The 27,750-nt window shown below is 45.0% G+C and overlaps 1 protein-coding gene across 1 annotated transcript in view; it reads left to right on the forward strand.

Annotated features, from left to right (window-relative positions):
* Positions 1-27,750, forward strand: part of LOC311228336 (organic cation transporter protein) — a gene marked incomplete at its 3' end in the record, with an annotated part of 46,724 nt that overhangs the window by 1,280 nt on the left and 17,694 nt on the right. Inside the window, 9 exon segments of the mRNA XM_084314245.1 lie at positions 993-1,096; positions 2,297-2,451; positions 4,521-4,689; positions 5,414-5,531; positions 5,781-5,869; positions 5,871-5,885; positions 19,309-19,520; positions 21,702-21,810; positions 23,397-23,609. Of these exon segments, the coding sequence (XP_084170371.1) occupies positions 993-1,096; positions 2,297-2,451; positions 4,521-4,689; positions 5,414-5,531; positions 5,781-5,869; positions 5,871-5,885; positions 19,309-19,520; positions 21,702-21,810; positions 23,397-23,609 (1,184 nt within the window).

The raw sequence follows: 27,750 nt of genomic DNA on the forward strand, positions 1-27,750 counted from the left end.
TACCCCAATTGGACCAAGCGCTTCTTCGCTTGGCACTGTGAATTGGCCTCCATCGATAGAACCTCTTTTATATTTATGAATGCAGGCCCAATGCTGCACCCTATATTGGAAAACAGATAGTTGGGCCTCTTCAACTTAGACATATTTATATATTCAACATATTTATATGAGAGCACTTTAAGACATGAAATATAAATGCGCAGCAGCAAGGACAAGACTTAGTCAAAATATAGCCTTGTCCTATAATAGGCTCAGCACCATCAAGGATAATCAAATCAAATAATCTGAATAACTACCAGCTGTGGAATTTTAAACCGCACTGCTGGACATGGTTTCGCAAAAGAAAAGGTCAGGTCGACTTTCCCAGAATGGAATAGTTATTAATTTGAATTAGTGCTATCAGGCGATTAAAAAAATTAATCTAATTAATTACAGGATTTGTAATTAATTAATCTAATTAATCGCATTTTAATCGCATAACCATTTTATGCCTGATATTCTATATTCTATAATCATATTTCAAATTGCATGTGTCCGGATGGCAGAATTCAGTACTGTATCTACAAAACCTTCTGTTTAATCATCTTCCATCTATTAATTTGCTTAGATTTTTCAGGTCTGGTCAATTTGAGCATAGTGTTATTCACAGTCAAAGATAAAAAAAAATTATTGATATTCTCATTTGGTTCATTACAATTTACTCAAGACACAGTATTTCTGACACTGGGAATACATTCCCTGAGATCCATAGATGTCCCTAGAATCAGATACCAAGAACATGCAAATGGACCATATAAAAAAAGTCTGTAATGTGTATTCTACGTTCTTATGGAATGAATGAGATAAAAAAAAAAAGTTATTAAAAAAAAAAAAAAAAAAAATGTAATTAATTTTGAGTTAATTTTCATAACGCGATAATTTGCTGTGTAATTAATTAATCTAATTAACGCGATAAACTGACAGCCCTAATTTGAATATGTGTCTCCTGACAGTGGGAGCTGGTGTGTGACAACGCCAGCCTAAACTACATCAGTTCCTCCATCTACATGTCTGGCCTGCTGGTTGGGGCTGTGGTGTTTGGTTCCTTGGCTGATAAGTATGTTTAAGAACATCTGATCGTCTTTGAGGCTTGGAAATGTGTAGTTTAACCTCCTTTAGTGGGTTTAACCCTCCTTTTGTGTTCGTAAATCAGTCGTAACAATTATCTTCCCTGGTCAGTTTTGACCCCGATGTGTTTAAACCACCTCCCAGCGGTCATAATACACGTTTTACATCTCATTTGCATTTTTACTTTCCCACTAGTCACTCTTCCACAACAATGATATTAACTAGTTGTTTTTGTACTTAATAGTTCATACAGACAATGATATTAACTAGTTGTTTTTGTACTTAATAGTTCATACAGATGATATTAACTAGTTGTATTTGTACCTAATAGTTCATACAGACAATGATATTAACTTTTTTTTTATTTTTTTTACTGTATGTACCTCATTTATTGAAGGATACACCAATCATTTGCATTACAAAACACATGCTTTGCAGAATTCTGATAATTTTTCCCATGATAGATATGTTGTGAAGAAATTAAAAAAAATATTCTGGCTTGCAGAAACAGGTCATTTTCTTTACCCAAACATAGTAGGAGGGTTCAAGTGGAATGCCACCCATGTTTTAATAATTCACATAATTGAGTTATTCCTGTGTGACAGCTGTACTGTCAATATGTATGGCCATGCACCACTACCAAAGCTTGAAATCAGAGAGAAAAGCCTCAAATGTGTGATGTCACCTGGATGTAAAATATGAGCCTGCTCCATAGGCACTTACTTTGTGGAGTGAAGTTAACTGATCTGGATCAGGCAATGAATCTCATTTGGATCTAAGAGAACACACAAACATTTTATGGGGCCAAAACATCAGCCCTTCAACTCCATTCCGGATTTATCCATCACACATTTTTTTCTCTGATTTATAGCTTGAAGTGTTATTCCAATGTTCCAATACCACGTTTGGGCTTGAGGTTTGAGCCAGGAAACACTTAATGAAAAAACGATAAAATTTGTTTGATATAGTTTTTCTTACAATCAGCGACTGTCCTGTCATTTGAATAACACTTTTGTTTGAAGCATTTTAACAAGATGGAATTTGGAATTTACATCATATTTCCCACTCTCTTCAAATACTATTCAGTAATATTCCAGTGAACCGCACTTCAGAGAGTGGGAACAGCTACTGTAAGTCACAAACATCACAGGGAGAATTTAAAAGCTTGTTTTTCCTCTCTTGTCTACAGATACGGACGCAGGCCCGTCATCCTCGTTGGCCTGGCTTTACAGGCAATCTTTGGGATTGGCGCTGCTTTCGCCCCAAACTTTTACACTTATGTTTCCCTGCGCTTTGTGATCGGAACAACCATCTCTGCTGTCATCATGAATGCATTCGTCCTCGGTCAGTCGCCTGCTAAAGGGAGAAACGGATCTGATTTTGAACAAAGCTTTGTTCGGCGTTCATCTGATTTCCTCCAGAAATGTATACTCTGCCTTACTTTGTGTTCCGTCATCAGCTCTATTTTCAATCTTTCAAAATGTTCTGATGTACCCCAGTTGCTATTGTATGTACTTATTTGTGTTTCATTACACGTATATGTACATGCTTACCAACTGTTTCGCCTGTCTTATAGCAAAACTACTATCACCGACATCTTAGAAGGGAGATCCCCCCTTGAGCGGCCCTTCTAAGGTTTCTTCCCTCCACATTGCCTGTGGTGCTTTTTTCCTATTGCTAGGTTTTTAGGGAGTTTTTCCTTACCTTCGCATGGGGTATGTCTGGGAGTGTTGCATTCGAGGCTGCTAAACGAACAATAAACAATATGCAACAACCATCAAATGCACACAGCACACACACCCACACGCACACACTCACTTAAACAAACAACACACTGCAGCACCCACTCTCCACACTTTAGATCACACAAACACACTTTATATTTATTGATAAAGGATTTGCACTACAACTCGTACACCTACTGTAAATTGTACCTAAATTGCACCTCATCCCATTTCTGCCTTGCACTATATAGTATTGTATATTAGTACACTGCATAGTATTGTGTATTGTATATATATTTTTTTTTTATTTTTTTTTTATTATTGCAAAACAAAAAATTATTAAAAGTCAGTACTCAACACACAATGCATAATGAAACTTTCAGTAAAGGTGGTTATAATATATGCAAGTACAGAAACAGGATAAAACAAAAATAGTCTATAATAACATTTTAGCCGTATACAGTGTATATCCAGCGAAATTACAATTATATAAATGTTAGTATATAATATACCCCTAATACCTATTTTCTAAAACCCTACACACATATGCTCCAGCTCAAACCCCCCCCTCCCAGACCCCCTCTTGGATAGTACCTCCATTATCCCTCACTCCTAACCAGACACCACCATTATAAGCTAGCTTTTATTCTCTCCACCACTTCTAACCACATTGACATTTTGGATTCATTGAGCCCCAGAATTCTTGCTGTAGATATTTCTTGATATATCACATCAAGATATGTAAGAAACCACACTTTTCGGCAAATTTTTTCCGGTTGAAACCAACGTGATGCGATCAGTTTTTTAGCTACTGTGATACCCGATAAAACCAATCTTTTTAGTTGTGGATTCACTGCAAACTCAAAAACATCATTCAATAGTAATACCGCGGGGTGTACAGGTATATTCCAAAATACGAGTGTTGATAATTGTTGGGATACATCTTTCCAGAATGCCTTAACTGGTGGGCAGTCCCAATACATGTGCATAAATGTTCCTTCGTCCCCATTTGTACATTGGGAGCATTTGGAGTCTTGTATAAGCCCCATTTTGCACAGCCTTATAGGAGTCAAGTATGTCCTGTGAATATAGTTCAGATTGATTTGTTGATGATCCGGGTTCCTTGATGTAAGTCGGACATTTGCCCAGGCTCCTTGCCAATCAAAGTCATATTCCAGGTCTGGTATATCCCTCCTCCAGACAGTGTCTATTTGAAGGGTTTCATACGAGGACGTTAGTAATTGATAATAAAAACTTGATACAAATTGTATATTATATGGTAACTCAGTTACGTCGATTCTGCATCGAACATTGTACATATGTCTATACTGAACACTGTGACCTCATTTTTTACTTCTAATTTACATACTATACTATGTTATTTTATTTCATACTTATCTTATCTTGTCTTGCACAGTCTCTGGAGCGTAACAGTAAGAAGCATTTTGTATAAAAGTATTCTGTACTTCTGTATGACAACTATTAAAGAAACTTGAAACTTCATTTATTTATTTTACATTTTATTTTGGATTTCATGGTATTTTTGTTTTGTTCTGATTTATTGTGATGTTTATTCTTGACTTATTTAAAGAAGACGTGTCCGGCCTATGGGGACATTAACGCGTGTTGTCAGGCCTTACAAATTTATTTTATTTTATTTTATTTACTTTGTGTTTACGTCGCTTCCAGGCACAGAGTGGACAGGATCTAAGCACCGCATGCTGGCTGGTGTCATTTCTGATTATTTCTTCAGCTTTGGCTACATGATCCTGGCAGGAGTGGCGTACCTCATTAGAGACTGGCGCAAACTCCAGCTGGCAATCTCAGCGCCCGCATTCCTTTTTATCTTCTACATCTGGTGAGTCTTAGGGTTGGAAAGTAAGTGAAGTACTTTTACTCAGGTACTGTACTTTAGGGTACTGTAGCCTCACTGCAGAAATCCAAAACATAGACAGAGGCATTTGAATTAGATTTACAGACTGTAACAGCTGAACAGTTTTACATGCATTTAAAAATGTAAATGGTTGTTTACAAACATTTCGGTAAAATAGCTCCACTTTTCGAGTGCGGTTTAAGAAAGTTACAAAAAATTATACTTCTCTCCCAGAGATTGTATATATAAAAAATTTAAAACATAATCTATATGTCCAAAAATATTCTGGATTGGGATGTTGGGAAATTATTTATAATGGAGGATTGTCAGGTTACTTCTACTACTTCTACTCTAGAAGAGTTGTGTACTCTTTTAGCCTAGAAATATAAATACCAATTTATTTTATACAAATGTCACCAAGAAAAGTGCTTGGGTGATCTTAAAAGGTTTTCCTTCATGAAAGAGTGCATAGAGTGGTTTAGATTTGTCTTTTGTCCACACAATCAGGAGAGGATAGGCTCCATATTCATACCGTCTCCGGTGCAGAGCAGCTAAAAGGAAATGTTGACCTACTTTTGCCCGTGTGGCTGAATGTATTTTTATTTCTTGCTCCAGCTAGTGATCTTTTGTTTGGTTTGTTTTTTGTCTATATTCATATACAAACATTTACATTAAGGGTGACATGAGCAACTCTCCCCTACATCGCCAGGGTGTTACCAAGGTCTGCTCGCTGGTTGATGGCCAACGGCAGGAGCGAAGAAGCCTTGGATCTGATCCGGAAAGCAGCTCAGATGAATGGAAAGCCCCTTCAGAATGATCTGGACATAGTGAGATTTGTTCACTGATCAATATTGAGGTCCCGCCTGCCTTTGGTAGCAATGAAAGTGCGCCTGCATCGTATCAAACAGAAAGCTAAAGAAGGTTCTTCGCAACTTTGCATACTGAACTTTTGCTATCGTTGATATCATGCAGAATATGCAAACTGCAGTCACTGTGAACTGCGCTGTACTTTGTGTCAGAGGTCTGACTGCACTATGCTTCTAACACAATGAATTCACCTGTCTTATTTTTTTCAGGGCTATAAAAACTATTTTAAAAAGGAAGAGAAGAAAAAGCATACAGTGATCGACCTTATTCGGACTCCAAAAATGAGGAAGCAGTCGTTGATTGTTTTATCTTTGGTGAGCAGGAGTTACTCTCTCCGTGAAGCAGGTGTTGTACAGTTCATGAGGCCTCTCTGTATCATCAGGCAAAACATTGTCATTCAATGTGACTTTCACAATTTGTATGCCTTGACATGATTCTGCAACATAACCGTGATTGCCAGGTCATACTGAGACCAGAGAAGGTACTGTAGAAGGATGTTGCAACTAGGGTTAACATTGCAAAATGTACAGTTTTCACCACAGTTTTATACAGGCTTCTGGTTAAGCATTCCTTGACATCCTTAACAGTGACAGAATGATGGACATGCTGATTACTACCACATTCAGCTCGTATAAAGGTTTGGATTGGGCCATGGTGTAGCTTAATGGGTAGAGTCCTTGGAGACCCGAGCATGGCATTAACACTGCTAGCCTGACAAGTCAGACCCATGGAACCCACGTAGCATTTGATTGGTCGCAACGTGTCAGCAACTGGGGTTTGTTTCCCGCTACGGTCACCCGTAGTAAAGGCATGGATGAACAGCAACTTCCTCCAACTAAACCGCACAAAAAAACGAGCCACTTCTCATTGGCACCCCACACCAGGTTGTCTTCACCCATATCCCATCTCACCTTTGACGGCCAGGTCACCCCCCTCTACCCCCCAGTCACAAATCTGGGGGTTCGGTTTGACCCCCACCTGACCTTCAACGTCCACATAAAACACCTCTGCAAGACCTTATTCTATCACCTGAGAAATATTTCCAAACTGTCCCACTTTAACCCTGCCTGACTCTTCATCGGGATTCCTGGCAAGAGCATCCAAAAGCTGCAATACATCCAAAACAGCGCTTCCAGGATCCTGATGAGAGTCCGTAAACATGAGCACATGATCCCCATCCTCCACTCACTACATTGGCTCCCCGTCTCATCCCGGATCAACTACAAAATCCTGCTGCTCACCCATAACTGTATAAATGGACACGCACCTCTCTAGCTACAGGAACTCATCACTCCAAAGTCCTCCACCCGTACCCTCAGATCTGCAGGTAGCCTGCTCCTCCGGGTCCCCAGTACCAGGCTCTGCACCATGGGGGGCCGAGCCTTCTGCTCGGCTGCACCACGTCTGTGGAACAGCCTCCCCATCCAGCTGAGGGCACCACAGAACCTGGTGGACTCTTTTAATTAAAGCAGGCCTGAAAACATTCTTATTTCAAAAGGCCTTTGATTGCTAGCTATTTCTTTTTTTTAACTATGTCTTAACCCTGTAGCACTTTGCGATCCTAGTGAACGAAAAGTGCACTACAAATACAATTTATTATTATTATTTATTACCCATACTGAAAAATCTATCGTTGTATTGTAATGCACTTTGTGTCTTAGACCTAGTACTAGAAAAACTCAGTAGAAATGCAATCATTCATTCACGGTGACAAAACAGATCCACCAGGACTTACTGTATAACTAATATAGTACACAGCCATTCTGTATTATGCAGCCAAGGGATCTACACTGAGTTAGCATTTTTTATATAATCAGTGGCATAGATTAGTTAATTACATTGTCATAAACTGTTTCCTATTAACCTCTTAACAATCGCCCCCAAAAGTGGTCATTTTATTTTTCGTTTTTGAGGACTGCATACTTTTTTGCAAACCAAGATACTATACTTTATACTTATAGCACATGCATGAGCCTGGTCTCTTTTGAAAGATGACATTTTGTAGTTTCTGATACAATAAAGAAGATTCACTTTTAGTGCTAATGAAATAGAGTAACATAGGTCTGAACTTGAGTTGTAGAAAAACATGTTACTTGCGTTTTTCTGTAGTAGTTAGTAGTCCAGAAGTAGTATTTCCCCAAAAATTGGTATGGCTGAAAAGACACCCTGGGTCCATAGCCTGAAGTCTTCTGTAGTACATGTCCATTCAGAAATTTGTGATTAGGAGCAATTTTGGTAAACTGCGTAGCGTTCCTGGTTTCTTTTACCTCATAGATTTCAATTAATTCTGCGCTTTTTTCTCTTCCTGTTTTGGCTCGTTTTCACCTAGATCCCAAATGATTGACGGAGCTAGACCCCCGGGAGTCGGGAGTGGTATTTAATTGCGCAATACCGTGTACTTTGGTGCACGCCTCACATATCGGCATGTAACTCGAGAACCGCTGAATGGTCACCTGGCTATTGACAGGCAACAAATAGGGCTTTAATTCGATATATATATTGTATTAAAAAATATTACTAATAGGGGTCAGCCCTAGTCTATAGACACCAGTGTTTTGTCTCCTCTTCTGTGTTTTATTTAAAAATAGGTCTACACAGCCAGTATTTTTTCTCCTCTTCATAAGGTTTTCCTTTGTTATAACGGGTCAAAACAACAATAAAAAGTAAAAAAAAAAAAAAATTGTTTATAATTCCATTAATGCAACAAACTGTGTGCTATAAGTATAAAGTATAATAAATCGCAAATTACTTTGGGTATGCAATTGTCAGGCGTTGTATGCTAAATGTGGGGTATGCTTGGGGATATATAAAACGTTATACACTGTTATCTTCATTTTAAGGGTAAATAGGTTGTGCGGCTCCCTGAGCATTTTATTTTGTGGGAAGGGGGAAAAGTGGCTCTTTTGATATGACCCCTGCCCTAACCGCTCCCGATGAGCAGGTTGGCACCTTGCATGGCGACTCTGCAGTCGGTGTGTGAGTGAATGGGTGATAATTTGTAAAGCACTTTGGATAAAAGCGCTACAGTATATAAATGCAGTCCATTTACCAGGGGATTACACCGTACTACTAGCTTTTGGAAGAAGTGATCTTCAGACAGCGGCTCCAATTTGATTACTCACTTTGTACCATTACATGCTCTGGTCTGGGTTTGGCTTCATCAGCCTCTGGCAGGTCAGGGGAAGAAGGGAGCTCTGTGAACAGTAGTTTTGAATTGATTGATTGATTGATTGATAGTGACTGCCAACCAACCCCCCCCCCCTCTCTATGCCATACCAGCTATCCTCACTTAAAGGATCAATAGGCTGCTGCCAATTTTTGGCAACATTTTAGAGAGTATAGATGTTTGATACCGAAATTCAAAATCTGTCGTTCCACTAAGGGGCAGGAGCTAAAACAACATCCAATCAAATGAACGACCTAGTCAAATGATTGGAACGAGCGAGCTGTCTATCAAATCTCTAGTGACACACACGCTTGTTATGTGCATAACAGTTGCATGCATGCATTGCATACACAAAGGCCTGCTGCTAACACGTAGTTGCCTGCTAGCTACCTAGCGGGCGTGGCTTTGGAGGCATCCTGATGGCGTCTATACTTTTACCAACTTTTACTTATACTTTTTCCAGTTCTGCGATCTGATTGGCCACTGACGTTTCTGGTCATGTGACATGTGCGCCAATCGCGTGACGCCTGTTTCTGCGCCTATTTCCGCGTCGAACAGCCTGCAAACTACCTAACGCCTAGTTTATCACTGGTTAAGCTTAGGCGACTCTTTCGAAGTTGGTTAAGGTTAGAGTTTGGAATTAGGGCTGGTGTTCTATCGCCCTGCTTTAAGACAAACTCTAACCGTAACAAACTTCGAAAGAGTGCCTAAGCTTAACCGCAGTGGCGGCTCGCCACTAGGGGCGCTCGGGCGCCGCCCCCCCTCAGGCCCTACCCTGGTTATATGAGAGAACAAGAAAAATAAGTTTTTAGTTTTTAGTTTTATAGCCCTATAAATAATATAAACATGTTTAAAATTAATAATATTTACTCATTTTAAGTATGTTTGTGTTTCCAATGCACAATATAACGTTATTATCGCAATTAAAAAACACTCGTTTTCCAGAGCAGGAAGTGACATCACGTTTTTTTTATTTTTTTAAATTTTTTCGTATTTCTCGGCCCGGGCTATACGCGATAGCGCTCTGAGTGCGCGTCACAGTTTGATCGCTGTATCCGTCACAGCCAATCAGTGCATAACGCGTTGTGCGTTGAAATATGACTATTGTAACTGAGGGGTACAATTCCCTGACTGTATTACTAGATATGATACTTACTACCACTACCTTTGTACTTTATATTCGGCCACCCAGTACTCGGCATAAATATATTATGATAAACACTCTCACGTAGATGAAACGGATCCAACACAAATGTACGAAGTCGAAGTATGCGTTTATTCCTACACAGCAATGGTGTGTAGAGCAAGCACTTAATCACTTAATTACATTTATGAATTGAAATAGTATGCACTTTTATGGCAAAGAGTATTCGTTGGTATATCAATAGAGAATGTCCAATCTCTGATGGCGCAGGCGGTAAATATACGACCTGGAATAGTTAAGGAATAACAGCAATGATACTTTAATGATTATAAGACTGGATACACTAAGGGGGGTAATCCGGTCGCTTGTAAGACAACAGGAGTAGGAGGGGGGGGGGTAGAGTCTGGCTGCCTCGTCCGGCCAAGGGTATCCTGGGTGAACCCACAGTTGTGCAGCTCGGTGCGGCAGCGATCCTTGGACCACAGATGAAAGCAGGTGGACTCTCTGTGAGCCGGCTCTCTCCGGTCCACGGGGGAGAGACGTGAAGCGACCTCGTCTTGCAGAGCGTCTCCTCACCTTGCGTCCTCTCCAGGGGGGGGGGGGTTCCAACACACGGCAGTGTCGGGGGTCTTTATCCATGGAATAATCACTGTACATAAAGCATAATCCGTGCCTGGGAAGGCGGGCTGTCGTCGGTAGAATAATCCGGTATACAGGTCCACTCGCTCGTCGGCTCTGGGGCTCCTCGGATGCAGTCTCACATGGGGTCGACCATCCTGGATAAGCAGCCAGTTCTCTGCCCGAAACGATGGGGTACTGACTACGGTAGTATTCTCACCGCACGAAGCACTATATATTAACAGACTATTATTAGCTTAATAGACTACGTCCAACTCGACGATACAGTGCCAAATATGACTATTCAAATATTAATATACACGATGTCTCAATACCGATGGTAGGCCGAACTTGGCCTTACTCCCACACGTGGCGTCGCGGGGAGGCTTTACGTCTGTCACTCTATTGGAGGGTAAGAAACTGGACTGAAAAGGAAGTCCTACTTTAGTAGCGCAGTATATATACGCACTATGAACAAATAGTACCGTTAGTGGTGCGGTAGCCAGATTCCTACGCGGAACTAGGACTTGTTCGTACATGTTGAGCGGTACGTTTGAACTGGGTCTGGGGGGTATGGCAGCCTGGCACCAAGGTCTCGACCAATAGTAGAATGGAGACTATTATGGGATGTTCAGTAGGCTAGAATGGATATTCAATGCATATTGTACAAGGAATATACAAGGGATATCAGGGAATATTAGAGAATATACAAATACAATTAAATATATATATATAAATAAATATATATATTCGGTTTAATCTGGCCCTTCACAACAGCCACCCCCTGATTGGTCCCAGACCTAATCAGTTAAGCAGAGACAGATTAACCGCGTTGTCTATTTACACATAAGGGTTTGCTGTAGGGGTCAGTCAACTTCACAAAGTCATAGGGTTATAGGGTCATGGTCATCATCGATTGTGTCTGGGAGTCGGGGCAGTTCTATGAGCCTCGCCACGGGACGGGTGTAAGTGCGACCCTGGACAAGCACTTCAGCTGCTCGGACCTTGCCGTCGGCACCGGTGATCACTTTGCTTACGCGGCCGGCCGGCCACATAGCTCTGGGCAGTGATTGATCAATAATCATGACGACTGTTCCTTCTGTCAAATTGTCTCTCTCCTTTACCCACTTCTGGCGGGTCTGTAGAGACGGTAGGTAGTGCAGTAGGAAACTGCTCCAAAACTTGTCGGCTAATACTTGGCTGTACCTCCACATTCGTCGGCCGTTCGCTTCTTCAGGCCGGTACATTGTCTGGGGTAACGCGGGATCTAGCCGCCCCATCAGGAGTGTGTTGGGGTCTGCGGAGATAACAGTGCTCAATCCACAGAACACAGGCTTCTTATTCTCAGCCTCCTCCTGACTGGCTTCCCTCGGGATAGGCGTGGGCCACTCTCCTTCCGGGAGCTTTAGGAATGCGGGGCCGTCACTGTAGACATTGCGACGGGTGAGGTCATCTAGGGGCATTCCCCGGGTGATGACGTCAGCTGGGTTCTGTTTTGTATCAACGTAGCGCCACTCTGTTTCTCCGGTTAACTCTTCGGTTAAGTCTTGAATCTCGGTGACTCTGACTCCCACGAAGACTTTGTACTTGCATGAGTCCGATTTGATCCAGGCGAGTACTGTCGTGGAATCTGACCACAGGATTGTTCTAGACACCGGTATGGTGAGCTCACGTTGGATGAGCGTGGCTAGGTGCGCTCCGGCTAGGGCTGCGCAGAGCTCTAGACGTGGGATAGATTGTTGCTTGCGTGGGGCTATTCTCGAGCGGGCGAGGACAAATGCTGTGTAGATCTCTCCCCCCTCTTCTTGGGCCCGCAAGTAGGCTACTGATCCGTATGCGACCTCTGAGGCGTCACTGAAGACGTGTAAGTCCATTTTACATGTCTCTGGCCTCACCGTGGGTGGGAAGTAGCTTCGGCGCATATTAACGCCTGGGAGTGAGTGGAGCTCCATCTCCCACTCTCTCCAGGTGGATGCAAGGTGTGCGGGAATGGGGTCGTCCCAGCCCTGGTCCTTGTCCCACAATGCTCGTACAATCATTTTTGCCCTGGTGGTGTACGGTAGAATACATCCTAGCGGGTCATATTGTCGGGCGAGTGTTGTGTACACACTCCGTCTGGTGGTCGGCGCCGCCGCCGGCCTTCCCTGCTCCGTAGTCAGGGGCTTGTGTCTGTAGTGAAGCGAATCTGTTTTGAATCGCCACACCAATCCCAGGGTCATCTCCTGGGCTTCTCCCGGGATTGTAGCCATCCAGGTCTCGCTGCTGGCTGCCTTGTCCTCGGAGGAGAGGCTGCGCAGTACTTGCGGATCGCTGCTGGCCCACTGCCTGAGATCAAAGCCGCCTTTGATCAATGAGGCGCGGAGTTCAATCAGGAGAGCCTCGGCTTCTTCCTGGGTTGAAAGGCTTTGTAGACAGTTGTCTACGTAGAAGCTGTTCTTTACGCTGTGTCGGACCTCTTCGTCCGCTGCTGGGTCCTCTGCTACATGTTTCTGTAGTGCAAATGTAGCACAGCAGGGGCTGCACGTCGTTCCGAAGGGGAGGACTTCCCATTGGTAGATGGCTGGGTGCTCATCTCCTGGCTTCTCTCTCCATAGGAACCGTAACAGGGGCTTGTCCTCCTCTACTAATCTCACCTGCAGGAACATTCCTTTAATGTCCCCGCTGATGGCCACCTTTTCCTGGCGGAAGCGGAGTAGAACGCCGAGTAGGGAGGGGCCGAGTGTGGGACCGGGCAGTAACTCTTTATTCAGATTTTGGGATCCGAACTGGTAGCTGCAGTTAAATACTATGCGGTCTTTACCGTTGTGATGGACCTTGTGGTGAGGCACGTACCACGATTCAGTGGTCTGGTCAGCCTCTTTAATGTCCATCTTTGTGACGTGTCCCGCTGTGATGAGCTTCTCAATCTCAGCGCGGTATACACTCTCTTGGGCGGGGTTCTTGGCTAAGCGCCGCTCCGTGTTCAGCAGGTACCGTTCTGTGGCGTCTGTCTTGGCGTGGAAAGTAGGCATTCCTTCTCGCCGCAGGAGTGGCGTGGCGTATCTCAACACGCCGTTGACCGGGACTCTCTTGGTCCCTGTCTCGAGGAGGTGAATGGCGTAAATGTCATCTTTAGAGCGAATGTCTTTCTTTCCGTTCTTAAAGGGCATTTGTTCCAAGGTCCATAGCCGCTCTACGTGTTGCAGGAGTGCGGTTTCTCCCTCTGTGACTCGGGAGTGGAGACATCTAGTGGCTGTACTTCGGTTGAGAGATTTGGCGAGCGGGCCTTGGAGAGTCCATCCCAAACGGGTCTCGACTGCTGCAGGACAGCCTCAGGGTCCGGTATGAACCCGGTCTATCGGGACAATGAGGTCTGCATGGTCGGAGCCTATCAACAGGGTCGGCATAGCATTGTCTATGAGCGGGATCGGTAACTTGCGCAGATGTGCATATTTCTCCATCAGCTTGGCGACGGGGTATGTGTACCGCGACAGTCCTATTTCTTGGCTGGTGAAAGCGTCTGTAATCTGGTACCGTCGCTCAGGCTGGCCGCTTGCTGCGATAGAGAATGAGACATTCTCGCCCTTTATCGTCTTCAAATCTCGTCTTATTGTCCGAATTGTCATTTGGGTTTCGCTTCCCCGCAGCCCTAGCTGGGCCGCAGCGGAGGCGAGCAGAAGGGTCTTCTCTGACCCGTCATCGAGGACGGCGTAAGTGTCCAGGACTTTATTCTGGTAGCTTAGTGTCACACGCACTACTTTTAGGAGTACTCGGGCTCCACTGCTGCTGGCGGGATCGATGTACATGACGCTCGCTTTGCTGCTGGATGGTGCGGGTGAAGGGCGCCGTCTGTTACTGTCGTGAAGTATGTCCAGATGGGCTCCATCGCACTTGGTGCACCTTTTCTTTAAGCGGCATTCGGCTGCCATGTGTGAGCGCGCACAGCGAAAACAGCGCTTGTTGGACTTTATCCATTGACTTGCTTCCTCCGTGTTCAGCTTGGGGAAGGAGTCACATTGCGCTAGCCAGTGTTCTTTCTCACAGTAGGGGCACACTATCTTCCACTTCTCCGTTCTGGAGGGGGTACTGTGGCTCCTGCTGCTCGGTACTGACTCCGATTGGTGCATCACAGTCACCGATCTTCTTCCATCATTTAGTCGTCTGGTTCCTTCTCTGGAGCCAGGGGTGCTCCGTCCGAATGTATCTAGCCGTAGGCTGCTGACTTCTCTCGCCAGGAAGTCTGCTAGATCGAGGAGGTTCGGTTCGGGGCCATTCGGGTCTCGGTGGTCTCTCTGCCGCCTAAAACGCTCCTGTCGAGCGGGCGGCAGCTTCTCCAAGATCCTTTCCACATTTGAGTTGGCGTAAAGTTCATGCCTCCCCTTCTCTCTCTGCGCTCCCAACATCCCTACCAGGGACTGCACTCTGATGGACAGGTCGTCCAGTGCTCGATTGTCTATTGCTGGGGGTAAGCGGTCGATGTGTCGGATCTCCTGGATCACGTAATCCCATATGCGCCCATACCTCTGGTCCAATGCTACCAGCGCTGCTGTGTATGGGGTGGTGGAAGTCGCGTAGGCGAGCGCTATATTATGTGCGCGGGGTACCTTTAAGTGCTTCAGTAGGATGCCGTATTTATGGCGTTCATCCAATACATCCACCAACATGGTCTCCAGACACATGCGGAGTTCTGTATACTGGGCCCGGTTCTCTTGGGTGAAGTCGGGTACCATAGGCGTGTCAATGTATGACGCTGACTGTGGATACATCGGCGAGCGTTGGGGGAGAGGCCTCCTAGGCGAGTCTCCTCCCGCTCCTTGGTATGGGCTGGTACCGGCAGTGTACCATGGCCCGCTTGTCCAGGTGCTGTTCCTCGGTGCGGGTCGTGCGTCGTGCTCACCCGTGTATAGAGTCGGGGGTCTGTAGCGCAGCTCCGCGGGAGTATAGCCTGGGCTGTACCGGACCTCCTGGTCCGGTAGAGTACTGTGCTGTCGTCGGGCGTGGTTCTCCTCCTCTTCCTCTTCGTCTTCAGTTAGGTCATCCAGTGCTTGTAGTCTCTGGTTTAGCCTCTCCACAGGATATGCTGCTCCTTCCCGGTTGCTAGGTCTCGCTTGGACCGGTGGGGGGAGGTGGTCTGTGGGGGGTATAGACCTCGTCTGTTGGTCAAGTTCAGGGTTGTTTACTCGGCTAGGGGATGCCGCCCTGGAGGTGTGTCTAGACGAGTTCCTGGAGCCTCTGGCGGAGGGAGAGGGTGTTGTCCGTCTGATCAGCTGTTCTATTAGTTGCGCTTGCTGTCTGTCGCGCTCTGCGTCCCGTAGAGCACCAGCAGCTGCTCGCTGGCTGTCTGCTCGGTCTCGGGCCACATTCTCTTCCCTCTGAATGCGTCTTATTTCTAGACGTATATGCTCTTCTTCGCTCCGCTGCTGGATCTGCAGTCGGTCGCGTTCAGCAGCGGCGTTCAGGCTGATGAGGAAGGCCTGCTGTAGGGTCCTCTCTGCCTCGCTGGGAGAAGGCGGTTGTATAGGGGAGCCTTCCCTCGGGGTACTCCTTGCGGAGCCTTGGAGCTCTATCTCCACGGTGCTCTCCCCGTCTTCTTCCGTGCCGAGTTCTCTCTCGGTAGCGTTGTATTCCTCCCGGGACTCATCGGGGACTACTTCTTCAGTACTGGCGGGGTGTGAAGTCATGTCTGGTTCCCACTGGTCCCCACCGTGAACTTGGTCAGTTACATTAGAACCCGTAGGGGCCTCTATGGTCGGGGTAGTCTGGGCGTTGGGGTTAGACATACTTTTACTTTCTAGTTTTACCGCGTTTACTGTTAGTAGAAGACTAGGTTGTTGACTGACAGCGTAAGCCTCTAAGTACTGAGGGAGCCGTCGTTCGCGCTGCGGGCGTTGGTTAGGAGGATCGTTTCGTGGAGTGTTCATCATAGGCCATTTCAATATTAATAACACTATACCAATATTACACTAATTACCATCCGGCTCGAAGGACCAATTGTAACTGAGGGGTACAATTCCCTGACTGTATTACTAGATATGATACTTACTACCACTACCTTTGTACTTTATATTCGGCCACCCAGTACTCGGCATAAATATATTATGATAAACACTCTCACGTAGATGAAACGGATCCAACACAAATGTACGAAGTCGAAGTATGCGTTTATTCCTACACAGCAATGGTGTGTAGAGCAAGCACTTAATCACTTAATTACATTTATGAATTGAAATAGTATGCACTTTTATGGCAAAGAGTATTCGTTGGTATATCAATAGAGAATGTCCAATCTCTGATGGCGCAGGCGGTAAATATACGACCTGGAATAGTTAAGGAATAACAGCAATGATACTTTAATGATTATAAGACTGGATACACTAAGGGGGGTAATCCGGTCGCTTGTAAGACAACAGGAGTAGGAGGGGGGGGGGGGGGTAGAGTCTGGCTGCCTCGTCCGGCCAAGGGTATCCTGGGTGAACCCACAGTTGTGCAGCTCGGTGCGCCAGCGATCCTTGGACCACAGATGAAAGCAGGTGGACTCTCTGTGAGCCAGGCTCTCTCCGGTCCACGGGGGAGAGACGTGAAGCGACCTCGTCTTGCAGAGCGTCTCCTCACCTTGCGTCCTCTCCAGGGGGGGGGGGTTCCAACACACGGCAGTGTCGGGGGTCTTTATCCATGGAATAATCACTGTACACAAAGCATAATCCGTGCCTGGGAAGGCGGGCTGTCGTCGGTAGAATAATCCGGTATACAGGTCCACTCGCTCGTCGGCTCTGGGGCTCCTCGGATGCAGTCTCACATGGGGTCGACCATCCTGGAACGATGGGGTACTGACTACGGTAGTATTCTCACCGCACGAAGCACTATATATTAACAGACTATTATTAGCTTAATAGACTACGTCCAACTCGACGATACAGTGCCAAATATGACTATTCAAATATTAATATACACGATGTCTCAATACCGATGGTAGGCCGAACTTGGCCTTACTCCCACACGTGGCGTCGCGGGGAGGCTTTACGTCTGTCACTCTATTGGAGGGTAAGAAACTGGACTGAAAAGGAAGTCCTACTTTAGTAGCGCAGTATATATACGCACTATGAACAAATAGTACCGTTAGTGGTGCGGTAGCCAGATTCCTACGCGGAACTAGGACTTGTTCGTACATGTTGAGCGGTACGTTTGAACTGGGTCTGGGGGGTATGGCAGCCTGGCACCAAGGTCTCGACCAATAGTAGAATGGAGACTATTATGGGATGTTCAGTAGGCTAGAATGGATATTCAATGCATATTGTACAAGGAATATACAAGGGATATCAGGGAATATTAGAGAATATACAAATACAATTAAATATATATATATAAATAAATATATATATTCGGTTTAATCTGGCCCTTCACAACAACTATTATGTTGGAATCCGGGCGCGATTTGAAGCGGTCTAGCCAGTAGCGTCAAGAATATCTGTAGCCGCATTTCGCGGAGACGCTCTCTGATTGGCCGACGCCAGTATTTTTTTCCGTAGCAGAATTTCACAGAGACGATCTCTGATTGGCCGAATCCAATTTCTAATGTTTCAATTCTAGGTTATTCCTAGGTTGGTCGGTGGAGATAGTTGTGTTGTTGTGAGAATGATGCAGGCAGCTGTTTGTCTTAGACGAGCGTGCCGTGACTGCAAGTTCTTTAGACTGTTAAGCTTAGGCACTCTTTCAAAGTTGGTTAAGGTTAGAGTTTGTCTTAGAGCATGGCGATAGAACGCCAGGTAGTTTGCAGGCTGTTCGAGGCGGAAATGGACAAAGACACAGCTCTTCACTCACACAGCTTGTTGGCTAACAACAAGCTATATGGATGCGGAGGGACAACAATGGATGGACATCAACACAGGCTGGATGGACAATGCCATGGAGTGGATATACTTTATCAACAAGCCAACAACAAGGTAGATTAGCGATCTTAACTCTAGTTTAATACATGATACGTTGTCTACTGATGCCGCATAACGTTGTAACGTTACAGCTTTCAGCTAACGTTAGCTACTGCTAGCTGTTAGCTCCGTTATCTTAGCTGGCCACTTTTATAATTACTTCATGGAAACGGAGTAACGTTAACGTTTAAACGTTATGTCGAGGTCATACAATACTACAGTCGACATAAGGTTAACGTTACCCCGTTTCCATGAAGTGTTTAAATAGCAGCAATCTTGTTGAAAATGTAACTTTACTAAAATGCTCTCTCTCTCTCTCTCTCTCGCTCTCTCTCTCTCTCTCTCTCTCTCTCTCTAATTTCGCCGCATGTGGGGCATAACCACTCAGACAATGAATGGTAACTTGTTTAAAATAACGAGCTTTACAAATGTGTTTATTATTGAATGGATCTGACATCATCTGAGAGAGAGAGAGAGAGAGAGAGAGCTGTGCGTGTTTGTGTTGGGCTATTGGAAACGTCGTTGCATTTGACTGACTGATCATATATTGATCGATGGCAATGGTGATAATATTCGCCAATGCGTGCCTTGTACATGTTTGCAAAATGTTTGGTATAGCGCCCCTAGTGGCGAAGTACCCACCGGCCGCCACTGCTTAACCGGTGATAGAAACAGGCGTCACACGATTGGCGCAGATGTCACATGACCAGAAACGTCAGTGGCCAATCAGATCGCAGAACGCAACGCGGAACTGGAAATGGGTTGGTAAAAGTAATGACGCATCCTGATGCGTTCTAATTGGGAAGGGCATTGGAGAATTCGGTTTAAGGATTTGAAAATATTTTCTGCCCAAATATCAACAGCCGCCTATTGCTGCTTTAACCTTTCCAATTTGTATCTTCCAGGTTTGTCAGCATGCTCGTCTACTACGGTTTGTCCCTGAACACCTCAGACTTTGGGATGAACATCTACCTCTCCCAGGTTATCTTTGGCCTGGTGGAGATGCCTGCCCGCACCATCACACTTTTTACCCTCAACCGCTCCCGCAAGATCTCCCAGCTGGCCTTCCTGGCCGTGGGGGGCATCGCCTGCTTGCTGACCATCCCTGTACCTGACGGTATGGACATACGAGTCCACGCAAACCTCTGCTGTAGAGCTATAGCCAGGACATTGTCCCGGCTGGACGGCTACCAGCGCATGATCATATAAACATTCTTCTGTGGTGCAATATGGGTTATCCTATACTTTGGTTTAGGCAGATATGTTTATATACTGATTTAAACAAGTAGCCCTGCCTGAAAGCTCGATATCTCCCTTGGGTATGACGTGATTCTCCTTTGGCTGATCGGTAGTGGATATTTGGCTTCCCATGCCGTGGGCAAATCCAGGTGTATTGGATTAGCAATGCTTCAGTTAGCATTCTTTTTTATGAGGGCTCGAAAGTCTAGTTTGAAACTGTTTATGTAATTAAATAGATCATTTTGTAATCACTTGAGTAGCAGTTCTTACTTCAGTTTTTACTAGTCTGGATCACAGGACTGAGACTGTGGGTACAAGCATACTGTACCATTGTCGCACTATTTCAGTCGGAATTCTCCTCCCCGTCCGCTATCTGCAACACTATTTTGCAAGGGCACTGCCGCTGCTTAGTGCCGCCCAGGATGATTGTGGTTTAAAGAAATACAAACAAGCAGGCGGCTGGGTGGTGCAGCGGACTAAGCGCTTGTCACAAACGCGAGAGACACTGGTATCGAATCCGGCTGTCAGCGACTCCTACAGGTCGGTCAGGGCGCCTGCACAGCGAGGGAGGGAGATGGTGAGGGTAGTGTGACCTCCCACACATTACACCTCACCAATGAGAGTCCGCGCTGGCAGGTGAAAAGATGCTGCTAGCTGTCTCCTATGTCTCGGAGGAAGCATCTGATAGACTTCAGGGCTCCCTAGACCGACCACTGGGGGGGCACATGTGAGCAACAACCAGGAAGGGGAGGGGGGAATTGGCATAACGACAAAAAAATTGGGATGGGAGAAAAACACAGAAAAACAGGAGGAGAAAAAGTGGATAAATTTTTTTTAAAGGGGACATATACTGCTATTCCTAGCACTATTTGGGCAACTTTACACAATTCCTGTTAGTCTATTGAAGACATCTGTAAGTTTTTTTTTCAAAAAAATTCATTGTTTTATATTTCTAATCAAGTACTCAAAACCATCATTTTCCAGCTTCAAGATTTCAGGCTGTTATGGCCTGGCTCCGCCCATAAGCACTTTGAGTGACAGTCAATCCACACAGTCTGGTAGACAGAGAGAGATAGAGAGAGAGAGGGGGGGGGGTGCGAGAGAGAGAGAGAGAGAAAAAAAGACAGGCCGTCTCTTCCTTTCGTTTTTTCTCTCCCTGCGGCAGCTTGTGTGGGGGGGGGGGGGGCCTCCCTTCCTCCCCTCTCCCGTGTGGCGCGGCAGGTCCCCCCCCCCCCCCAAGTTCTCCCTCCATCTCTCTCTCTGTCTCCCTCTCTCTCTCTCTCTCTCTCTCCCTCTCTATCTCTCTACCCAGAGCCTGAATGACCTGACTCAGGCCTTCAAATCAGGATGGACTAATTTACTGGAGCAGGAAATTATCTGAGCTGAATCAGAGCAATCCGCCAATATGGTATTTAGACACTAAAACACATTGATACTAACTCCTATTACTATAATACAATGCTAGAGACTGAGAAATGACATTTATAGTACATGTCCCCTTTAAATGCAAACAAGCCAGAGTGTTTTTTTTCTCCATATACCGGAATGATAATAGGTTCAGCCAGACAGAGAGCGGTATGGCTACGTGAGACTCGTTTTTATTACTAGTACTGTACAGTACGTTATGTCAGCTTCCCTGGCCCACGGCGACGAGATGTTGCACTTACAGTATGTCAAACTCCAGGTGTTAAAACCAGGAGTCGGAAACACTAGTCACCAAGTTCAATAAATGTACTGGTACTCGTCTTGACAGCATTGATGCAGAGACGTGATAACTTCCAGAGTTTCACATACTGACAGAGATGGTACAAGGACCACATCACAGGACAGTGCAAGACATACAATGTAATCAGTCATCTGTAACTGATTACAGTAACCTTCTCAACCCTGCTTCTACTGTACACATATGTCACGTTTATTTGTAGACTATAGTCCTTGATCACAGCTACATGCCCTGAAGCACCAGGCTCACATTATAAGGCAATAGCCTGACCTTGGACCCTCTGTGAAGACATGGAAAAACACCCACAAAACCTGTTCTCCTAACTTTCCCATTCAGACCAGTATGTCATCAGAACCGTCCTGGCCATGGTCGGGAAGTTTGGAATCACTGCTTCCCTGTCTACTGTCTACATCTACTCTGCTGAAGTGTTCCCCACTGTGGTCAGGTGAGCTCTCCCTGACCGTTGAGTCCAGCAAGACTCCCTGTTTCCACGCCGTTTCACCCTCAAGGAACAGTCGTTTACAAACCTAACCCTAGACTAGAAAATGTTACGTTAGAAACACGTTTTTAGTTCTGTCAAGAGTTTCGCCTGGGGGATGCTGCGCCGGTTCTGTCAGCAACACTCTGAATAGAGGCCGCTTTCGTCCTGCTCCATGGTCCCATATAGTTTGCGAGGCACTTGAGGATACAGCGCCACCACTGGGCACTGGCCCGGCATAGCATGTTCTATTGATTAACATGGCAGCAGTTGAGCGTCAGTTGCTGCTTGCTTCTGCAATGGAGTCGGTGTAGTTTGGGGGTAACCCTTACCTTAACCCCGACCTTATCCTTACTGGAGACCTCAGGCCTAAACCTCAACTAGATATGAAAAAGGAAAATGTGTTACTATTAGGTCCTGCAAAAGCATGCCACGCCGGGGGAAATGGCAGGAAAATAGGGACATTCAGGTAGAGATGAAAGGTTCCAGTCATTCGGGGGCGACACCAGTTCCTGGTTCCATTCCAGCAGCGTGTCGAAGTGTCCTTGAGCAAGACACTTAACCCATAATTGCTCCTGATGAGCAGGTTGGCACCTTGCATGGTTGCCTCCGCCGTCGGTGTGTGAATGTGTGAGTGAATGGGTAAAGTGTGTGGAACAAAATTGTAAAGCCCTTTGGATAAAAGCACTATATAAATGCAGCCATTTATATTTACCATTTATTGCCCTGAACTATAGCCTACTGTATGCATTTCTGATTGATGTATAGCAATCATATACTTATATAAGAATATTCTAAAATGTTTAAAATTTAAAATGTATTTACATCTTAAAACCTATGAGGAGCAAAATAAACACACATGGTGGCTTTAATTCATGTAGTAGGCTACCCACGCAGCGGCACATCTCAAGCTCCTCATTGTCTCTCAGCTTAATCTGCCTGAGAACGAGCGGAAAGCTTGAAAGGCATTTCTACTTTATTAGCTTACTGCATTCACAAGGCTCTTTATTTTGGTGTATTATTGTTGGCCATTTGGAAGGCCTTTTTATCTACAGTTCGCCTCCTTTCATTTAAAATCACCCCCTTTTCTCAACAAACACAAACACAGCAGGGGACTTGCTAAATGACTAAGCAGCTGCTGCTAATCGTCACTTTCAACTGACTGACCTCTCTCTCTGTTGCTCTCTGTCTGTCTCTCTCACCCTCTCTTTGTATGTCTGTCTCTCCCTGTGTGCGTGTGTGTGTGTGTGTGTGTGTGTGTGTGTGTGTGTGTGTGTGTGTGTGTGTGTGTGTGTGTGTGTGTGTGTGTGTGTGTGTGTGTGTGTGTGTGTGTGTGTGTGTGTGTGTGTGTGCGTGTGTGTGCGTGTGTGTGCGCGCGTGTGTGTGTCTCTCTCACTCTCTTTGTATGTCTGTCTCTCCCTGTCTCTGTGTGTGTGTGTCTCCTCTCTCTTTTACTCTCCGTCTGTCTCACTCTCTGTATGTCTCTCTCTCTCTCTCTCTCTCTCTCTCTCTCTCTCTCTCTCTCTCTCTCTCTCTCTCTCTCTGGCCCACAGGCAGAATGGGATTGGAATGTGCTCCATGTGCGCCCGGACCGGGGGAGTCCTGGCTCCCATCATCTTCCTACTGAAGGGTATTGGTAGGCAGGCTCCCATGGTCCTCTATGGCCTGTGTACCCTGCTGGGGTCTGCGCTCACCCTACTGCTCCCTGAGACGGCCAACAAGCCCCTGCCTGACACCATTGAGGATGTGGAGAGATCAAACTCCAGGTGTGACTCCTGTGTCTTCCCTCTGTCTGTCTCTGTCTCCAGGGTTCTTTGACTCCTGGCTGGGTCTTCCCGCTGTCTGTCTCTGTCTCCGGGGTTCTTTGACTCCTGGCTGGGTCTTCCCTCTGTCTGTCTCTGTCTCCGGGGTTCTTTGACTCCTGGCTGGGTCTTCCCTCTGTCTGTCTCTGTCTCCAGGGTTATTTGACTCCTGGGTCTTCCCTCTGTCTCCCTCTCCAGGGTTCTTTGACTCCTGGGTCTTCCCTCTGTCTGTCTCTGTCTCCAGGGTTATTTGACTCCTGGGTCTTCCCTCTGTCTCCCTCTCCAGGGTTCTTTGACTCCTGGGTCTTCCCTCTGTCTGTCTCTGTCTCCAGGGTTATTTGACTCCTGGGTCTTCCCTCTGTCTCCCTCTCCAGGGTTATTTGACTCCTGTGTCTTCCCTCTGTCTGTCTCTGTCTCCAGGGTTCTTTGACTCCTGTGTCTTCCCTCTGTCTGTCTCCATCTCCAGGGTTCTCCCCACAGAATGTAACAGTGACACCACCATGATCCCTTCCTAGCGCCACCATATAATTATTTTTATTATTGAAATTCATTCAGCAATAAAGGTTGTCTGATTGCCCGGGCAAGTAATAAACTGCTCTAATTCAGTATCTCAGCCAGTCACTCGTCCGGTCAAGGGACACATTACTCAATGCTCCAGCTTCTGGGGAATTCCTGGGGAGAACCCTGCTCTCTATAATCACTGTTTACATAATGGGATAGCAGCTCCTGCCATGATATTCTAGTAGCAGCCGCCACAAATCCTTCAGACAAAGAAATATATATTTATACGTTTTCAAACTGTCTTTCGTCAGTGAGGCGGAGCCGGTCCTACATGACCCCCCTGTGCGAGAAACCCAGACATCATCAGTAGAACTGGGACAGACCAAGGGGACAGACTGAAGGGACAGTCTGAAGGGTGAGACTGAAGGGTGAGACTGAGGAGTGAGACTGAGGAGTGAGACACAGAGGGGTTGACTCACCAGAGGCCGCTCCCCCGGGAGGCTCAATGTAAAACACTGGCTCTACTTGAACAATGACACGTGTTCTGGTCCAAACCTGTACGAGACAACGTTGGTTACTGACTGACTCCCCATTGTTGAAACACGCATGTGTTAGTCTCGCCCTGGCATGTATCCGGGTCCGGCTTGCCTTATCTTGTTTTCCTCTCTGTGAGATAAGATAGATAGCTCTTAAATGCACGGTATATGTGTGTTTTTATATTTAATATCATGGGTTTATATTTTTACTGGTAATAGAGGAGTATTAGTTGCTACAGATATTTATTTCCACTATAGCCTGTTGTCCTTGTATTTGATCAGTAGTGTACTCAACACCTCTCTCTGACCGTAACTCATCCCAAGTGGTGCCTATACCTTTTTAGTCTTTCTTAGTATATCTCAGTTAGATATAAACAGTCAAGGGGTTTCATCGTTCTGAATGATGGATGTGTTAGCAAAGGAAATGAATAGCAGAGAGAGAAAAGGTTGGGGATTGAGTGTCTTTTTTATATATATTTTTTATAGGTGATGTTGATGAAAAATATTATGACTCTCTTGGTTGGCATTATCCTTGTTTGTACAGTGAATGATTTATCAATTACAGTATAATAATCGCTTGAATTGACAACTTGTTGTCTTGCATGTCAAAAACGTGCAGATGCTTAATTGTAATGTACAGTGAATGTTTTTAGTTGAATTAGAGTTCATTTCAGTTAGCTAAGTAACTAACAAGTGCAGTACGTTTATTGATAATACCAGCTAATAACCAGCTAATGGTTAACACATTTTGAAATGTCCAATCAGGTTGTAGAGCTCTTCAGCACTGAGAGGGTGCTCTTGTTTACTAGTACCAAGTTTACCAATGACCTTCTCCTTGCCTAGATCTCAGCACAGCTATTTTATACTGTTGAATTGATCATGCCATCCAGATTAATCGCTTAGAAAAACAGGTTGGCATGAAGGACACTGCTCTAAATAATTTCAGCACTACCCTGAAAATACAATGTTTCCTGTTGTCATCATCTTCAGCTTCATGTCTGGTGTTCCCCAAGGGTCCATTTTAGGCCCAACTCTATAAATAGGCATATTCCCACTAGGTCACATAATTAGCAAAAATGATATCAATGGAAGAAGATATATTCTTTGCTAAGTATGTGATGTAGGCTTAAAAAACAAACAAAAAAACAGGGATTCCAGTAGCTTGTTCTGTGAAGCACTTTGTATCTTTGTTTTTAATAATTTAATAATTACTATTATTATTTTTATTTTTTTGTTGTTGTTATTGTTGTTGTTATTGTGATTATTATTAACACTTTGATCGCCATGGGTTAAATTAATAATTTACCATCCTTCGCCATCTCTATTTGTCTATGGAGAAGTTCCCCTTCTTTGCAGGGCTATAACTTTTTAAATTCTATTGCTAAATTGTCATTATTATGGCCCATTCAATGTCCTATATGTATTGTTCAGGGTGTAGCAACGTTAAACTTTTTCATTCACATATGCATACTAAAATATGGTCTAAAGTATAAGTATGTTTTTATCGTTTTCTGCAGCTTTCTTCAGAACGTGATTTATAGCCCTAAATGCATTATATTGATGATCAAATACAGTTTAGTAGGAATCTGTGCGAGATAAAAAATTTCAACTGGATGTGCTTCTAGGAGTTACTACATATCATCTGATGATGACCGGATGGGCGGGGGATCGTTTATAATTCCGTGGGCAGCGTTAGATGATTCATCCAGAGTGGGTCATATGTTCATCATAGCAGTTTATATGGAACACGTTAGAATATAACGCTGAATCTTACCGTGGCTTCCTCGCGCCGCTGGCAGATGAGCGTGGAACAGAATTTTTTCTATTATGGGATGGAGAAATGCCCGATCCATTTCCAGGTTGTATAATAGTATATACGTCCAAATCAGGGCGGCTAGGTGGTGTAGTGGGCAAGGCACTCGCCACCAGTGTGGAGACGCTAGGATTCGCGTGTTCGAATCCAGCTCTCCACATTGTTTTCAGTTTAGCTGGTCGTCCGCAGTAATACACATTGGCCGTATTACGGGGAGGGAAACTGAAGGGTGGGGATCGGGCGTTGTGAACAAGCGACTCCTACAAGTCGGTTGGTGCGCCTGCGCAGTAGAATCAGGAAGTGTCGGGGGCAGCGTGAGCCTCCCACGCGTTACTCCTCGACACTGAGAGATCGAGCTGCGCAGGTGAAAAGATGCGACTGCTGTTACCTCAAGTACCGGAGGGGACTTGTGCTATGTATGACTTAGTCCACATTGCAGCCGGCTTGTGGGAGGCAAGAAACAGCGTTCGTGACAGGGGAGGGTTGAATTGGATGATACGAAATTGGGATGGGAGAAAATATAGAAAAATGGGAGAAAAAGTGGATCAAAAAAAAAGTATATACGTCCAAATCATGTTGTTTTTTCGAGTTATTTGCACCGATCGATGTCCACTGTATCAAGACGGAGTCTCTCTAACGATAGCGAGTGCCCGGACCACATATGGATGAGCACTACCGGTTCAAAGGCTCATTTCCGGTTGGCGATCTGCCGATCGGCCACCAGATGGCGCTCTTGAACCGCTAGAGAGTTGAGTGGAGCTTTGCAGTGTGTCTCAGGGCTCCGGAAAGGAAATATGATTTCGATGACAGATTTTTGAAATATTGACATCAAAGACGAGTTACGGCGTCTTCGGCAGAATGAGCATGGCTAGGAATGACGTCTTAACTCGTCCACGGCGATCATAGTGTTAATATTTTTATGATGATGATTATTTGGCTGATGACCCCATAATGAGATCAGAATATCCCTGTGACCCCAGCAATGAACACATGAAACTTCGTCATACAGAATGCATCCTTTTTTATTCCTCGGGTATATATAAATATAGCTGCTCTTGTGAATCAATGACAGAATGTGTGCAGGCAGACTGCATGGCTTTCACAGTGGTTTACTGTCCAAAAGCCGTTGTTGGCAGTAGTTCTTAATTTCTATGACAACCATTCATAATGGTTTGTCATTTGTTGTCAGTAAACATTTTTTTTTATCAAATTATTTTTATTTTCAATTTCAACAAACAACACAACATCAATAATA

This window comes from Notolepis coatsorum (genome assembly GCF_963971535.1).
Source record: "Notolepis coatsorum genome assembly, chromosome: 5".
Lineage (NCBI taxonomy): Eukaryota > Metazoa > Chordata > Actinopteri > Aulopiformes > Paralepididae > Notolepis > Notolepis coatsorum.